The sequence below is a fragment of the Wyeomyia smithii genome, chromosome 3 (assembly GCF_029784165.1).
Source record: "Wyeomyia smithii strain HCP4-BCI-WySm-NY-G18 chromosome 3, ASM2978416v1, whole genome shotgun sequence".
Taxonomy (NCBI): Eukaryota; Metazoa; Arthropoda; class Insecta; order Diptera; family Culicidae; genus Wyeomyia; species Wyeomyia smithii.
The window spans coordinates 184354294-184373125 of NC_073696.1; the positions used below are offsets into that span (position 1 = coordinate 184354294).

The 18832-nt window shown below is 36.1% G+C and overlaps 1 protein-coding gene across 1 annotated transcript in view; it reads right to left on the reverse strand.

Moving 5' to 3' along the window:
• LOC129732068 (homeobox protein 10) overlaps positions 1-8369 on the reverse strand; it is a gene marked incomplete at its 5' end in the record, with an annotated part of 105012 nt that extends 96643 nt beyond the window's left edge. Inside the window, 2 exons of the mRNA XM_055692563.1 lie at positions 2210-2395; positions 7181-8369. Of these exons, the coding sequence (XP_055548538.1) occupies positions 2210-2395; positions 7181-8369 (1375 nt within the window). The remainder of the gene's footprint in view (positions 1-2209; positions 2396-7180) is intronic.
• Positions 8370-18832: the final 10463 nt, after the last annotated feature.

An 18832-nucleotide genomic window follows, 5' to 3' on the forward strand; every position in this document is an offset into this window, starting at 1 on the left:
GTGCGATTTCTGTGCAACATTTGTGCGAATCGGGAAGACACAATGATTGTACAAGACTTCAACTTTTGCGTGCTGCGAAGTCTGTATATAATAAAACAGAAGGTCGAGTTTTGAATCGGAATGTAGCACCAAGGCTTTGCTTTGCTTTAGCTTTACTTTGTTTTGAGGACGGCCCCAAACTGGCTTTTCCCCATTCACTAACTTTCATGGAGACCGATAAGGTCAGATTGCAATAGATTAAATGAAAATAAAATTGCGTCTGAGGTCAGATTTTGAACTCTGAGCATCATTCCGATTTCAAAAGCATATTAAATTGTATTTGACCAATCGAAAGTCAGATGCACCTCAAACACGAAGAGAATAATATCAGTAAGATCATTGGCGTCAACGAATTTCGTATTTAATTATAAGATGAAATAAAATAATAATAAAATAAATATGTCTAGATCCCATCGTAAATTCTTAGATTTTTTTCCGTCACTATGATTTCTTTCGTTAATATTTTCTATTTATGTTTATTTTCAATTAAATCTTTCATGACTCTTCCCAAAAAAAAATTGCTAACTTTATCCTGCAAAACTAACGAATACGAAGCTTGGTTTATGAGTATTCAATTATCAATGTATTTTTTCTGAAATTTTCAATTCATCAAGTCCAAACCAGACTGAATCATTTTCAGTTAGTCTCGCGAATTTGGCGAAAGACAAATTTTCAAGTATCCAGAAAAATCTCATACCACATGATAAATAAGGTCGATATACTAAAGGAAAATTTATTACAATTGAACGCCTTATAACTTCACTTCTAAAGATACACTGCACTTAAGCTGTGCTGCTAAATGTATTGGCATGTGTGATGCTAGACTAGATATCAATTGATTTCAACCATTACCGTTGCTGCATTGAAATAGCTTTCGCCCAAAAGCCTTGCATCAGAGTGCGAACACTTATCGGGATTATGTATAAATTGTCCTTTTAGTCGGATGTACCAACAGACGACGGCTTTGTTCGATCATATACTCCACCGGCTTTCAGAAATGCATTAGCACTAACCCTTTGGTCATCCCATGGTGGCCAGTGCCAACTGGTTTTTGATTCTGGATTTTGCCGTAATTGCTGAACACGCGGTACCTGATAAAATGCTGTGTATTGGTCTATCGGCCGGAGCCAAGAAGCAAATGTGCAGTCCAATCTAGTACGATCCAGATGCATGCTTTCATGTGCTGATGGACAAAGTGCAGGTTACCACTGCAGTGCATGCGTTGCCAGTTGCCATTTCCTCGTACGAACACAGTACAACATAGTTTGTAGGAAGGACCATACTAGGACACGATATCTGATCAAAACATTAAGAGACTTTTGTCTCTATTATAAGTCGTCCATCCGCATGTCAATAGATGGATAATGATGATTCCCGATGCTACACGGTACACACCGGGGTGCATGTCTGTCGGTTCCAATCTGTTGTTGATAATGTTCGAAAATCTACGCCTCTGAACTCATTTTAGCTTCGTTCACTGACCAAACGATGGCGGCAGAAGCCCTGCTGTGGTTCTTCACATATTAAGTGCAAGTGCTGGTGGATCGAAACTGCATGCAAAGCATCTCCAAATGATGTGGAAATTATAGAATGTCCTGCAAGTTCAGCAATGTGTGCACTGCATTAGGCTGCCAACACTATCAACGCAAGCTGGAGTGTGAGAGTTTTCTTCCTCGTCGAATTGGCTCTTTGGAAAGTTTTTCTTTCTCCTTTCCTGATCATCAATTATTCGAAACATGTTGACCAGACCGGGCTCATTGCTGCTAAAACTTCCGTAAGTATCACCCATCCCAGCAGACACTCCCACAACCAGCCAACCGGTCGGACCTTCTCGTATCGTATTGTCGACAGAGATAATTGACCGACAGACAGCTGTTAAATCTCTGCTTTATTGATTTCCCAAGCTGACTAACGACTACGGCCGTACGGTTTCGTTTTCCAATTAAGCTTGTTGTAAGTTCCATGCGCTGGTGTCTGATGCAGGATTTAAAATCTGATACAATTCAACTAATGACAGTGATAATAGCACTCATACTAACATTAGTTTGCCATCGATTCTAATCTTATCAGAACGAATCATATACACTTGTCCGCTCGCATCCCCATAAGTTATTTATTACTAATCAAGTCCTAGTTGAATTCGAACCGAAATAAAAAATCGTAAACTTACTTGAACCGAGTCGTTCCCGCCACGCAATAGGGTTAGTAACAAGCCCTTGCAGACCGGGCCAATAGAGATGCGTTCGGTCCACCAAGGGACCCGAGTGTGCCTTCAGTGGGGCTCCATGGCTTTGGGACAGATACTGAGCCATATTGGCAGCGGCAGCCACAGCTGCCGAGAAACGAGGCATTCCACCTGTAAAAATGGGAAATGACAAAAATGTATTCAAACATTGACCAAACTAAAAAAGCCTGTTGAAATAATTCAGTATTATATGGTTTAAATATTATTGAAATCCACAACTTCTTCTATAATTTGAACAAAAATATATTAATTGTGTGGATTTAAGTTATGAATTATCAATTGCTAATCAATCATTATTTTGAGTAATATTGGAGCGTATAAGACATTAGTAAATTGATCGCTTCAAGCAATCAATATCACACAGACATGACTTGAAACAAAGATTCTTTATTAGCCAGATAAACTAACTAACTGGCCTGAAACTGAAAATACTAGGATCTGCGAACTATTGTCGAATTCATTTTTTGCGGCGGTGTTGCACCGTCCCGAACTTCATTTGCAGCTCAAAAAAAACAGACAAATGAAACTACACACAGCTGTAAACTACACCCTGTTTTTTGAGCGCTGTCCGGAACAGAAAAAGTGTAGTTTTGGTGTATCCAAATAGTATATGTCGAGTTCGTGTTTGCTGGTGTAGTTACACCGCAAAAACGGATTCGGCATATGTGAGTCCTCTGATATCACGCATGACTGCAAAATTGTATAAAGAAAACTGCTTTTGTCGAACTCTTGACTGTTTGGTGAAGTTTTCGAAGACCAATGGCTTGACATGTAGAATGCGTTTGTTACAACGAGGAAGGAAATAACAACGGATTCCAGGATTCTCGTTTGATAGTACCTACCAATATATATGTATTTTTATTTTGAATCGATGAGCCTACGCCTATGCTAATACATAACAAAAAAGCATCGCCGTTAACGTGATTTCATCATTACCACAGGAGTTAATATAACAGTGTTCAAAAGGTTTTATTGCTGGTTGCGAAAACAGAAGTATAATGTTAACAATATGTTTTGAATCAAGGAAATATAGTAATTTGACAAAGATCTGGTTTAGCCAACTGAATTGTAAGACCGTCGTTTTTATACGCTACAAGAGTCGCTTCTATTTCTGTGTAACAAGGCAAAGTCTGAAGAGTCATTGTAGCAATGAGCTAGTGTGCATATACTTTTAAGTATTTTGAGCATAACTTATTTCGTAAATCAACCCTGCTAAAAGGTTGTGGATTTCAGTAAATTTGTGGCTCCTTGTTGTTATACTATTTTGTTTGGTATATCACCTGTACGTGGCGCTTGTGTGCTTTAGATTGTTTGTTAACTAAATTTATCTCTCGAATCCAACCACTTTGAAAGATGTGGTCTTCCAGAAACATTTTCAGAATGTCAAAGGATTCTAGTTTAAGGACAGTTTAGTTGGAAATAAGACCAGTAAGTAGCGTTAGTGTACATTCAGCTCTGAGTGTTATGAATTAAATGTACCTCGAAAAATCAACTACTTAGAAATTTGCGGTGCTCAGCAACTTAGTGATTACCTATAATTCCTCGAAAAAAAACTACGTAATTTGAATTATTTCGATTAAAATTCTTTTTGCTGACTGGTTTACAATTTTGCTTCTCACTCTTGAGAAGTACTTTCATATGAGCAGGATACAACAAGAACGCATTAAACTGTAATAGTGTTTAGGCTGATCAAAAGTGACTCATAAATTCTGAGGCCATGTGGACAGCGGCGTCATCCATCGTTCAGCAATACCCACCAGATTAAAATATTTCTTAGTTGACTTTACCACCATTAGTGACAATGGCCGAAGACCGCTACATTATTGAAAATAAAAACTTTGATTAAGACCGCATCTTTGTAGAATGTCGGACCCATGAGATCAATTGCAATCAAAATACGAAGAATTATTGTGTTCAAACCAACGGCAGAACTCTGCCTAAAACTGTCCACCATACAAAATTTTGACCTTTTGAGCGAGTTTGCTGAAGACTGCAAACTTCTTGTTCGTTGTAATTACGAGATATCTGCCTATTTTAGGAGGTGCTGCAATATATAAACTGAGTGTTGCAACCCTCCTTGAAGCGATTCCAAGCTGTTGTCGGATAGTGTATGTCATTTTTTTTTCTTCATCTATTGTGTGTATGTCATTATCATTTAACATTATATAATTATACAATTATTCTTAAAAACGTTGACATTAAAGAATGCTCTAGAACTTAACTTTTAAAGAATGTTATCTCACATTTCTCCATGCTGAACTTTTCTAAACTTCGCAATAGCTTCATGACCAAATTTAAAGAAAAATTAACTTATTTTCTTGCTATTCAAAACATTGTGTTTATTTAATTTTTTTTTGCTAGAAAGATTGTTCGTTCGATTTGTTTTGTTTTTTTTTTTGCAACATCAACCAGACAACTTGTTCTTATTAAATCTTTACAACTTAGGATTTCTGAGCTACCATGCCACATTACTATAAATACCGTGTATGCTAAGCTAAGATCTAGTCTGAAAAATTCGTCCACCTATGTAAAATAATCAGTACTCTAAGTCAAATACGTGTACAAAGTTTCATTCAAAATGGCCGGTATTGGACGATCGGTCATTTTCCATGAAATGGTTCAAATGGGTTGTTGTTATAACGTAGAAACTTTTTATTTTAAATCTTTTGCTCGAATACACAGGTCGACAAATGCGATAAAAATAATTGCCCTAAAGCTCAAACTGGAAAAAAATGAAAAATCTTAGCTTTTCAACCATTTTTATAATTTTTCTGAAAAAGTTATCTTTGCTAGGGGCACCAAAATGTACAGGGACGGATAAAAAGATCTACAAGAACTAGGGCCAAACCTGTGTTTACCAGTATTATCTTACTTCCAACAAATAAACGAACAATATGCTCGCACATGCACAATGCACATGCCTTGGTTTCGAAACTATTTTGATTTGTATTGGTTGCTCCTCCTGTGTTTGAAGACTTTTTCTAAACTCATTGTTTAACAGATCACTTCAACTTTAACTTATTATAAATACACAATACAATATTTCAAATCATCAAGGAACAAAAATGTATATATTATAAATATTTTTATTCACATAATAAAAAAGTAAAAAAAAACCAATAATGAAAAAATAATTACTTTATCAGATTATACAAAATCATCCAGACATTACAGAGTTTACTCACTTCCCGTGGTGAGGAACCAGTTCGATCTTCAAACCCTGATTACTTATAATCCATAAGCACAGCTGTCACAGACTGCATTACCAATGAATGATAGATTTGTTCGCTAACCATATTTAAAAGTTTTATATGTCATTATTTTACTTTTCCCATAGTTTTTTTTTTATATGAAGCTGTCTAACTAACTAACTAACCTACTTATTTCATCATAGAGATTTACTGTACCATCTCTTACTCACTTAGTCAAAATAACTAACGATTTAAAAAAATAGATTAATATGGAATAATCACCGTTTGAAACATTCTTAACTGCACTTAAAAGGTTCGAAGACTTTTTTCGCAAGTTATATTTTTGCAGTTCAAGTTAATATTAGACTAACCGATTCATAAAAATATAAACAACCACTGGTGGGCACCCCTAACTGAAAATTTTTTGACGCCAATCGCTAATCCGCTAACTGAGCTAACTAAGCCGATCCGCTCACTTGCTCAACTAAACCCAAATTAGCGGAACTTTCGTTTATCGCTAACTTATTAATACTTAGATTGTCAAATGGCTATACTTATTACTCACAAAAATTTTGAATGCTATTTACAATAAGAGGTTTGAGATTCACAAAACAGTGTTCTCACTTGAGGATTTTCTAAAAAACAAGGAGCAACGAAAGTGAGTCTGCTTGTAGGTATGCAAAATACTTTCAGGAATGTTTTGATAAAAACTCAACTTTTATCTGGATTGAAAAAGTAAAATCAAAAGTGTATTGCAAGTTTTTTACGTGCTAAAAATTTAATTTAAATCACTTTGAGCTTGTTCTTCAAAATGCTTCTCTGGCTTGTACGATAACTGAAACCCTATTATAAGATAAAATTACTGATTTGCACTTGTGTTAAAGAGAGGAACTTTAGACAATTAAAACAATTGAACATTGTTCGGATAAAACATACGTTTCAAAAGTAACTGTTGCAGTAAAGTATTATCAAAACAATTTATGTACACCATCGAAAACTCACAGTTTTTGTAAATAGTTTTTTTTTGTCGCTTCTCTACAAAATTAGCGAATTAGCGATTAGCGTGTCAAAAGCCAAAATTTTAGCGACGCTAACAGGTCGCTGATCTGCTCGAAAATTAGCGAAATCGCTAAACTGCTAACTGAATATTCGCGAAATCAAAGAAAATACTGCATCTTCAATTTTTCAGCTGTTTTTTTACCTCAATACCAATTTGTAAAACTGCAACAACAAATATAAGTAAATAGAAATTCTCCATTTTGAAAATCTCTTAGGACGTATAAATCAGAAATGAAACTTAGTTTTTCTCTAACGGAAAGCTAAGCAAATTTTTTTTCATATGGCCAAGCAGAGTTAAATGATTTTGTATTTCCTAATTCTCAACTCTTTAAAACCAAATATCACTTCAACAATTTTCTGAAATAAAAAATTGATTCATACACTTAGATACTCATTCGTTCGTTGAAAATCCTAGGATATCATATCAATTGTAACATACTAACACACAGGATTTCAACAACATCTTTAGTATTACTAAATATATAAATATCATAAGTGTTACACACTCTAAAGCTTTGTGATGATGTCATATAATTCCTGAAATAAATTATTTGATCAGTCTTGCCGATAAAACATAAAATATTGTTTACTTAATTATCTAAACCTCACAAACACAAACAAAAGATATGAACAGAACAATACCAACCTCCTAAGGCATTCAATTGGGCACTGGTTACCGGCGGCGGCCGCGATAGTATCGTATCGATCCCGTGCGGATTAGGAGCTCCACCGCCTCCGGGCATTCCGGCCGCTTGGTGGGTTTGGGTTTGCGGCGGTGTCGTTTGTACCGGACTGCCGCTCTGCTGTGCTTTCATCTCCGTCATCGAGTGGAGTGCGGCGAGGGGCGGTCCCAGAAAACTCAACTGCAGTTTGTGATCCAACATGTCGGAGATCGTATGCGATTTGGTCTTCAGGTGGTTATTGTTGAGTAAGTTGTTGTTGTTGGAACAGTTGGGATTGTTCGGATTGTATCCGCCACCGACGGGTACAATGGCAGGATTATTGACACCAAGATGGGATAAATTTTCAGGACTACGGGACCCGGCGCTATCGTTGTGAGGACTGTGGTAGCCAGTGAGGTCGTCCTTAGTTTGACTAGAATAGGACCGCGAACTGTCAACAGGACTGCAAGTGTCTTGACGTTTGTCCCGGATATCCGAGCTGTCTGAGTTGTAATTTATCCTCCCGTTTGGACTATTTTCACGACTCAGAATGTTAACCTCATCGTCTTTGTTCTGCTCGTTGAAACTAAGATTTTCCTGGCTGTCGGGATAATCTTTCTTCTGATAACAATATGTGTCCAAGTTTGTATCCCTGGATGGGCTTGAATTCCCAAGGTACAAATTCACAGGGCTTGTGTCATTGTTATTTCGAAACCCCTGTGCAAGGTTCAACAAGGTATTTCCGTTTGACTGAGGTAAGTGCTGTTGAATTGGACCTTGATGCACGTTGGTCGGATCAAAGACAGATGGATCTCGAAAACCGAAGTTGTTCCCAAAATTAAATCCATGCGTTCCCAGTAAACCGGGTGATCTAAACGCCGCCAGGTTAAAAGAGTTTGATGCACAATCCGGATGAGGAAAACCACTCGTTGGGTGCTGGGGAGTACCACCGCCGTAAACTGCTGGCACTGCTAGGTTTCCTGCTTTAGGGCTTTTGCCGCCCAAATCCGTCAAATAATGACTACCCAGATTGACAGAATGATCGGCAAACGAATCACCTTGAACTCGATTGAATAACAGGGTATCACTCAAACTCGTTGTAATTCCTGTTTCAATTATTGTAGTTTCGTGTAATATAAAAGTAATAATAGACACTACAGCTTTTCCATTCACTTAAACACTGCTGTTGATCTGTAATCACAAACACTGCAAACCGTATGCTTCACTAATCTCCAATCAGTTTAATCACCAAACCGATTATTCACTTTATTCAAATAGAAAACGCGCGTCCGACTCACCGGGCCTAACATAAACGAATGAATTCGAAAGAAATTGTATCCTATTCAACAACGCACCGGGAATTGATTTCAAATGACTCGACTTTTGGTGCTATTGTTGCGCTTTTGTCATGCTGTTCAATAGCCCAGTGAACTATGCTCATATTTGCCGTAGAATTTCCTCTCACTCATACACTTGTTCCGCTCCAAGAAGCCTCCGTATCAACACGCGTTTAATCGCGACAACACACAATAATCGTTGTCAATTATGCTTTCTTCTCTCACCGCTTACTCAGTGCCGACAGAAACCGTAGGACCAAACGCCAAAAGAGTCGCGTGCTTACGCTTTGCTCAATGCTTACTGTATCTCGCAGTCTCCGGAAAGATGGCTTTTCCACCCAACTCGACGAGGTTTACGTTGGTATGTGTGATATCATCTGTGCATAAAAGAGAACAAGTGCCTCGATGTACAGCACGGACGATTGTATAGGTTTTAACTGCTACCGTAAAAGAATGGACACGCAATGTGCATAACGCTCCGCCCATCGATTAAAAAAGGATAAAAAGGTGGGGCATATAAGCACCAACACTAGCCTACACTTCACTGCCAGAAGTGTATTGCATGGTCGGGCGCATGCAGACATTGTGAAACACGATAGAGAAACAAGTCAATGTGTAAGTTCATTATTGTAGTTCTATCTCGTTTCATCGGCTCGTCTCCAGACGGTAAAAGGAAAGCATCACACATCGAATGGTGAAATGAACCCGTTCTTGGTTTCTTTTAGTTCTTCTCGCTTCACACGGAATGTGAAGTTCCATTTTATAATAATCTGCTGTACAATGGTGAGGAAAGATTCTATTTCACATTAGTAACCTCCCTCGCGACCACCCAACCTATCGGCAACCACCCACCGAAACGATTACTTTAGTCTCGTTCTTTATATGGTGGGGAGAATGAGAGTTAATGTACTTCTCTATTTTCGATTCGTTTTTACTCATTTTCTATACAACGTAATAATGATGTTGGAAATGTTCTACGGTAGATAGTAAATGAAGACAACATAAAGAACTATGATTCCGCTATATCTGGTGCACGAATTCATTTTACGTAGAAGAGTAGCTGAGAACACTAACCCCGGAATGATTGATCCTAATATATGCAAATAAGCAGGCTGATACTACAAGTTTTTATTTTGATTACCACGGATTACTTTATAAATTAAATATCTTGCACTACTTATTCAAATCACATAAAGAAAAACTCTTTAGACATATTTAGATGTTTCAAGAGTTCTATTTTTCGTCTTTCCAAAACAGCCAAAATATAAAAAATTAGTTGAAAAATAACTGAACTAAACATAAAAATGTGAGCTAAGGTAAAAAACAGGGTTTTGACCATAACTAATAATTTTTGGGGTATTTGAAAAACTTCAAGTAAACGCGCAAGTAACATTCGACTGAAGCTCTACAACCCACACTAAGTCACATCAAAAGTTCTTGCATTTTTTCATCATTTGTAGCTCCGTGAAATAATTGCGCAATAGAAGCTAAAAATTCTGGTTTTCTTGAAAAAATATATAACTTAGCCAAATATCAAACGATTTTTACAAACCTACTTTCAATTGATTCGGAATTGAATAAACATTCAAAATTATAGTATATGTGTGGTATGCTTCTCACAAAAATAGACGGAAAATTGACAATTAAATTGAAAAATTGCGTGAAAAAGTCTAAAAAATTAGATTTAAGCTTAAATAACTCGACATAATTTATTGATATTAGAACAAACCTGTATATATTTTGAAAGCTCTATTTGTCCTCTTTCTAAAACTGCTTTAATATTGGAAATCGGTTGATAAATGACTGAGTTAAAAAATATTATATGCGCTGAAGTCCAAAAAATCGTATTTTGACCATAACTTCAGATTTTGGGGTTGTTTGGAAAATTTCTAGTATGAGCGAATGTTACACTCAACAAAACCTACAACCTACACTAGGTCACTTTAGAAGTTCTAAATCGCTGTAGCACAGTGTATTTTTCAGCACAGAAATCATCATTTATCTTTAGTATATCGAAAAAAAGCACATTGCCAAAAGAATGTATGGATTTCAATGATGATCAATTTCATCCCAATTCACCTCATAGTACCTTATAGAATTATCGAATTTATTTCATGAAGTAGACGATAGCAATTTCACCAATGGCCATAGAGGTTTACTGAAGCACATTCCAGTAGTTGTTTTAAAATTATACTATTTCGGGAAAAATGTACATGAAGCTAGTTAATTGGAAACTATTATAAAAATTGATCAATTTCACCCCGTTCCATGGTACCGTGGAAGGGGGTGAAATAGATCACTCAAAAATTCGGAATAAAAAGTAATGATCGATATATACTGTTTTTTTAACGTTACATAATGGTTGCGTGTCCTCAAATACAACGTTAACGAGACTTACCTACCGGCCAAAAGTAACTCTTGAGTGCCCTGGGTAATTTTATATATTTTCGAAAAATGTCTTCAACCCTCTAGTGCCCAAGTTAATTTTCAGACGAACTTCGAAAAAATCACTATGAATCTTTATAAACATTTTTAAGTATTGATTGAAGCTTTTTACAGGTGTAACTGAAGACCGTCTAAAGGCGGCACTGGGCACTAGTGGGTTAACTTAGCCAAAACTCAATCAAATTTGGTCGAACAAAATGACTACAAATTTTTGAATGTATTCAAAGTAAACTCAATTCACGGTAAATTTCGTTCGTAAAGAGCTAACATAATTTCGCACCATACCATCAAAGTTAACCCTTGAGTGCCCAGGGCAGTTTCATATACTTTAGTAACTTCGCCAAAACTCAGTGCCGTTTCACGCAAAAGTGCTATGGTAAAATTTCCCCTTCCTTAATGTGTGTTATTTATTATTTATTTCTTCACTAGTTGAACGTTCCCAGCGATGCTCGGGATCAAAGGTTTCAAAGATAGATTTTTTTATATTTCATTGCTACATTAGCTCAACTCACTTCAAAAATATAATTCACATCTTATACTTCCATCATCACTTTAAGTACTTCAATATTCTGAGAGCGCACAGAACGGAAATACCCATATTGGATTGTTTTTTGTGATTTTGGGCTGATTTACAGAAACTGGAAGCCACCATTTTGGATTTCAAAATGACGTGGAGTTCAACTTTCGAAAGTATTGAAATTGTTGGCCAAATGTCACTTAAGAAGACATAAATTTGCATGTTTCACGTAGTTTTGTGAATAATATCTCAAATTCAGTAATCAGATACTTGTAATTTTTCTTCAAACGTCTTCTCTGAACGTTAACAAACATTTAAATGAGAAAAAAACTCGTGTCATCGCTGTAAAATGACGTATGGAGTTCCACTTTCGGAAGTATTGAAATTGTTGGCCAAATATCACTTTAGGTTATTTTCCTGAAACCGGAAGTCGCCATTTTTTAATCCACAAAACTTCGTAGAAAATAAGATAATAAAAGATTTTTAATGCTTAAGCTGCCTCTTAATCGATATTCAAACAAATGAATCGTAACCTTTCCCCCAGCTAAATGTCCCAAGAGTTCTAGTTTGGATTAACGTAAAAAAAGTAAAACAGTAAGGATAAGAGCTGAATGACCTTCTGGTTAAAAGCTCTCTAATAAAAATCAAATTCAAAAGTACAAAAGTAAATCGAATGCCGTAATATGTAACTATTCACAAAACTACGAAAACTTGTTGAAAAAACAACGTGGAATGTCCACGGCAAAAAAAAAGAATTTATATGGGCATTTGTCCACGGGGGGGTTAATAATCGTTAAAAATCTGTCCACGTGGTATGTGGATGGCCCCTAACGAAGTTCCTCAACTAATCTGGTTGATTGAGAACGCTATTAGAAGGCTAGCGTGCCATATTGTTGAAAAAAAGAATCACATGTCTCGCTTTGAAATTCGATTTTGAGGCAAATTCAGCATAAAAAGTCCTAATTTTGCATATTTTAAGTAGTTTTGTGAATAAAATCTCAAGTTTTAGTAATCAGATACTTGTTATTTTTCTTCAAATGTCTTTCCTGAACGTTAACAAACATTTTAATGTGAAAAAAAATCACATGTCATCGCTTAAAATTTTGATTTAGAGGCAAATTCAGCATAAAAAGTCATGTTTTTGCTTGTTTTACGTAGTTTTGTAATCAGATCCTTTTGATTTTTCCCAAATATCTTTTCTGAACATTTTCATGTAAAAACACTCACATGTCATCGCTTATATTTTTTGAACGATTTAAAATGATGGTGGTGACTGTACACCACTGAGACGGAGGCAATAACATCAATAAGATCAAGCGTTACGGAATTCCATTTTTATATAGTAGATGAACATTTGAAATTGCTTAGTTTCGAAATAATTTTCACACAAGATTTCTTTGTTGAGAATATTTCAAGGACTGATAGAGAGCCACATTTGATGAAAAAACAACTGATATTTACTACAACTGTTATTTATTTTCATTAAGCAGACAATGTGTGCAGCAGGGAAAGCGAAAAATAAGCGAACTGGAAATATGATACAGATTTGGAGCAAGGCCGAATGGACGCAAGGCTGAATGGACGCAAGACCGGATGGATGCAAGGCCGAATGGACGCAAAGCCGAATGGACGCAAAGCCGAATGGACGCAAAGCCGAATGGACGCAAAGCCGAATGAACGAGAGGCCGAAAGCGATATTGTATGATCGTATGATATCCAATTATCGTGACTATATGTCAGCATTCACTGAACCGATTTTAATGAATTTTTTTCAGCATGTAAAAATGGATTATCTATCTTGTTACTAAGCCGTTTTTGAAAATTCCAAAAATTGCCAAAATAGCGGCCATTTCAGGAAAAAAAATTTTTTTCGTGAAAAATCACTATTCAAAAATTCATAAAACATTGGAAAATTCAGATATTGAAAAACCTACATAGCTGTGCAAGTTAGATAATCTATTTTTACATGCTAGAAAAAAATTTAAGTCGAATCGGTTCAGTAGATGCTGAGAAAAACTTACCACCAGTTGAAAAAAAAAACATGATTTCATGAAAAAGCTATCAACAGCGTCATATTTACTCAAATATAGTCCATGATATGCAATATACAGCTTCAAATCTACCTTAACCAATAGCTAACACATCTTTACACTTCACTCTTCTTTAAACATCCGGTAAAAAATTACGAAAATAATTAATTTTCGACCTTCTACAGGAGGGTCTCCTCTAAGTAAAAAACGGCAATTGGTTAATTAAATTGATGAACTCCACGTTAGCTGTAAAAGTAATACTTTTTTTATGCTTCGTTTTTCGTCAAAACTTTGCTCACCAAACTTGATTCTACCTTCAAATTTCTTTATAAAATTACATCAACCGACATATCTTCTGAAAACGGAAAAATATAGGCTTTTTTTACAAACACTAAAATTCGTGGTCGCTATTTTTCGAATTTTTTTCTAAAATTGCTGTAACACATGATATCTTCAACCAACCTTTATCAGAATTGAATAAAAAGAGCATTATTTTGCGTATATTCACACACTGGTTGTTAAAAGATTGAATTTGGTTACCATATTGTTTTTTTTATTGTTTTTTTTAAATTTCTATATCTTTTGTCTCTTTTTTCGTTTTTTTTCATTTTCTATTAAATTTCTGTTTCGCAGTCGGGAATTTTTCCCAGTTGTTCCCTCTCAGCCCCTTTATTCCTCTCCTAGAACATCGACACTTAAATAACAACAAGAAAAAACTCATATTATCTCACTAAATCATGCCCCATGAGGGGTTGGTTCCTTAGTCTTCTTTAGATTTCGCATAGAGTAGAAATTTCTTTATTTCAATCACCTACCGAAGAAAACAGTTTCGTTGCACTACTTCGCACAACTACTACGGTATTCATTTGACATCCGATCAAAGTTTTTTTTTTTAATAATGAACCACTTTGCACTTTATTCATTCAACACTAGTACTGACTACGCTGAGAATATTGTAATCTTTGAAGTATTCATCTCTAAGCTTGTTATTTTCCTCAATATTGGAAAGAGCAGAGTGATATTCATCACTCACTTCGTACCCAGTATGAGTGTTGCGTGTAGCAATTTTTTGCACCACACTTTTTTCTTCTGCTTTGTGCTGTGTTTCTGCTGCTCGCAAAAAAGTTAATAGTTGTTGTTGTTGTTTTACTTTCCTTGCCATTTCCTATGCTTCTAAACTCTCCACTCTTTCCAAATAACTGACGAAACCTTGATATAAAAGGTACCATTCGAACATTTAACCCCATCATTTTCATTCCAAAACTGTACCGGTATCTTATCACACCATCGATTTGAATTTCTTATTCGTGCGTTGACCGGCAAAGTGAACGGTTCTTTCTGACGCAGCAGAAAGCTAAATTTATTTAAATTGATTGTTCATTCGTATGTATAAATTGCTATAGCACGTGTGTGAATAGCTTTATAGGGTGTTAATCGAAAATTCAGTATTTTCTCGTTTATTCATTAATACTTCATTAAAAATATTAAAACGCCTGAACGAACACGGTTGAATAATTCGACTGTACAGCAGCGATTTAAACTTCTACAGCCAATCTTTATTCATCAAGGAAAAAATACTGCCGTTGAATGACCAACACTTATTTGCTAGAAATTTCATTTAGATCAAAACAGGATCTTTTAAGTCTACGGGACTTATCGGTAAATTATCGGTAAAAGGAGTATAATAAATTATCGGTGAAGTTTTCTCGATGAGCATACATTTAATTTCCGTTTTTGTTTCTCGGCGCGCGGTTTTGTTTTAGTTTCTCGCATACAGAGAAAAAAACAAACTTGTCTCTATCGTGAAAAACACAAAACATTCAGAAATACTCTAAATCATCATTGATGAAGTAATATATTTTCCTGTCATTCGCCAAAAACCTTGGTTTGGCGAATGAAAAGCGTGTTGTTGAGTTCTTACTTCTTTAAGTTATTGAAATAAACGTAATTTCTTAAAATGCATAATGTTGATCGGTTTAATGTCCAACAATTTCCAATCTTAGAATTTCCGCTTAAATCGTTCTGGTCTCCAATTTTAGATAGTCTCGTTGAATTTGCTTTTTGCTAAGATAGGAAAATTTTGCTAAGATAGGAAAATAAATTAAATGATTGTCTTAGTTGAGCAGCTACGAAGAAAGGTTTTTATATTATATTATTTTTTTTAATGCTTCAACGTCTCCGCATTTAGAAATGCACTGTTGAATAAGGTTTCAGAAAATACTAGAGTGACGATTCCGTCTACTGTTTGTTTTGATGGAATATAAAAGTAGTCCAACGTCATACGGTCGTATCTTGGATGCCACTCTCCTCCTTTTTTGCAGTTACGAGATGCGAAGCAAACAATGCAACATACTTTCCTACCTAGATGCTTCTCTCATTTGATACATGCTCAAGAGACACTGCAGTGAGCTCTTTTGTGTAGTTGTTAAATGTCTTTCGTGTGAGAAAGCTCACATCAGTTTATTATCTCTCTGCTGAGATATTTCGGATTCCACCCCGGTCTCCCGGTGTTTTTTTTTTTTCATGCTCCTCAGATACACACGATTTACTGCTCGTCATCTTAAGGCGGTTCTTCGTGTAACTGAACCATCGTATATCCAACACGGAAGAGCAACTACGAAATGTGCAGTCGTTCAAGCTCAAGCTCAATACTAATGTTTATACAGCGTACATTAAACCAAAACTTAGTGTTTTGTACAGTATATACACACTGCTATTACCCACGTTATACCAAAACAACTTACTTACTACGACGTTCTGTGGCTAAGTTCATTCATGAAAACCATTAATTGTAAAATGAATATTAAGGGCTAAGGTACCGTAACATGAATGTGCGTATTGATTTTGTTCACAAACCTCAGGTGGGTATAAATATTCTCTCAATCTCAACAAAAGTATAAATACCATCTTGAATCTTGAAGAGCAATAAAATAAAATAAATCTATAGAACACAAATATCCTTTTTTTTTCAGTCTATATGGCGGCAAACAGTCAGTCAGTATAAACTTCCGAATGGTTTTTGCAGGTAGGGAGATGATTCTTCTAAAAAAAAAATTTATAGTGCCAACAGCAAATTTGGTGAGCCAAGTATTAATTTCTAACTAACGAGGGGCTCATCAATTCCATTGACCAAATACACATAGGCTTTCAAACAAACAACTCATCAACTTAGGCTTTAGGCAAACAACTTGAATCGTTTCTAACACCTTTAGATCTCAACAGGAATTGTTCACATGCTATAGTCTGTGTATGTAGTTCATATGTAAACATATTCCTGAAGACTTTAAGCATATATGGTCGGCGTTCGACCAGATCGAACCAAGCGCCATTTTTTCAAAAATTGAGTTTTTATCACCAGTGGATGTTAAAATTGATAATCTATCTTTCATGAAAAAACGAAATCATTTGAACAGTTTATAATGGTATTATAACAAAATTCCTCTGCAGCAGCCTGCAGGAAACATACGTGCTGGTTAAACTTTGATTGCCGATTACTCGAAATAATGCACGCCGACCAAATAACAATAGCAGTACTAAAATATCAGATTAGAAAAATGCTATCGTTGTTTTCATTGCTGGCACACATCCATTCGGCCTTACGTTCATTCGACCTCACTTCCATTCGGCCTCACTTCCATTCGGCCTCGCTTCCATTTGGCCTCATATCCATCCAGTCTCACATCCATTCGGCCTCACGTTCATTCGGCCTCACTTCCATTTGGCCTCACGTCCATTCGGCTACACGTCCATTCGGCCTCACGTCCATTCGGCCTCACGTCCATTCGGCCTCACGTCCATTCGGCCTCACGTCCATTCGGCATCACGTCCATTCGGCCTCACATCCATCCAGTCTCACATCCATGATGTGTAACCTATTAATTTCCAGACGTTGAGTACAACCACATTAAAAAAAATCGTATTTCATGAACTACCTATGCATTCTTTTGATCGGTCGAAAAAAACTGAAACTTTGACCGCCTTGAAGCACGGCTCGCAAAGTCCGATTAAGTTGAAATTTTACACAGAGTATGTTTTTGCCACACTAATGCTCCTACCAGAAAGCAGCAAACTCATAATAAATCAAATTCATGTATTACTTTTTTATTCACATTACAATGGGTAATATTCCGCAATTGACTACAAATATATAAAAACACGGACAAATGTAATCTAACCAACAGGTAAATAGACATATCTTACTGTATAATAGTTTTTATTATTTTTTAAAAGTCAGCCTTACATGCTGAACAAATTATTACAAAAAACCATACGGCGTCAAGAAAAACTAGTTTCGAAAACCAACTCTTTTTTTTCGTTTTTTTTTTGTTTAGTGGTATTTAACTTGAATGTCTTAGTTTGCTTCATGCTGATTTTGTATAAACTGTTTTCGAGAAGTTTTACTACTGCTGGTAATCAAAACAACTTAATTTACCCAGGGCAAATACCAAGTCCAAGTCAAGCATCGCTTAGTATATGTATCAGTTCTCGTATGGTTTCCGAATCTCACAAACATTATTCAAACCTTTTCACGAGTCAGCTAATTGTCACAGTTCATCATTACTCATAATGTGATCATAACTGTCTTCAAACTAGAGATTCCATCGTCTGTAATCAGCCCAAGATCATTGCTCAAACGATATAATATATGTAGGGCTTTTTAACTGACGATGAACATATAAGAAAAAAAAATAATCTATTCGGTACGTGTGGTAGCATTCAGATGTAATGGGTTCCGCTCCATTCATACCTTGCCGGAGTTGAATGAGAGTGTAGAAAATTTTAGCTGAAAATTATTGACTCCCTGCCGGGCTAGCCGAGTACGTTTGTCACTCATTCATAGCTATTTCCAGTCTTCATCTTTGTAGCTACCAAAAGTTGGCAGCCGACGTCTGCAGCTATGGGATCGTTGTATGACGATGAAATACATACCGTTCTTTGGTTGAAGCGAAGGAAAAATATACCCATAGAAAATCGGATCAAGGGAAGCAGAAATTGTGGTGAAAAATAACTGACACAAATAGGAAAGGTATCTAAGTCAAAAAGATCGGCATCCCGTTTCGTTAATCGAAACTCACTTGGCTCATGTTGCAACAATGTTTAAATTCTGAATTGTACAGGCGGGCCAGAATGATTGACTTATGTGTAAGAAAACTAGGAGCACACCGAGTTCCAGATAGTGAATTATTCTTATATTTTCTAACATTCAAAAATAATTGGAAACGAAGCTTAACATAACTTACTGCGTGCAACTGTGAAAAAAAATCACAGGAGGGTTGTGTGCAAAGCCACGACCGCAAGGTTGAAGTA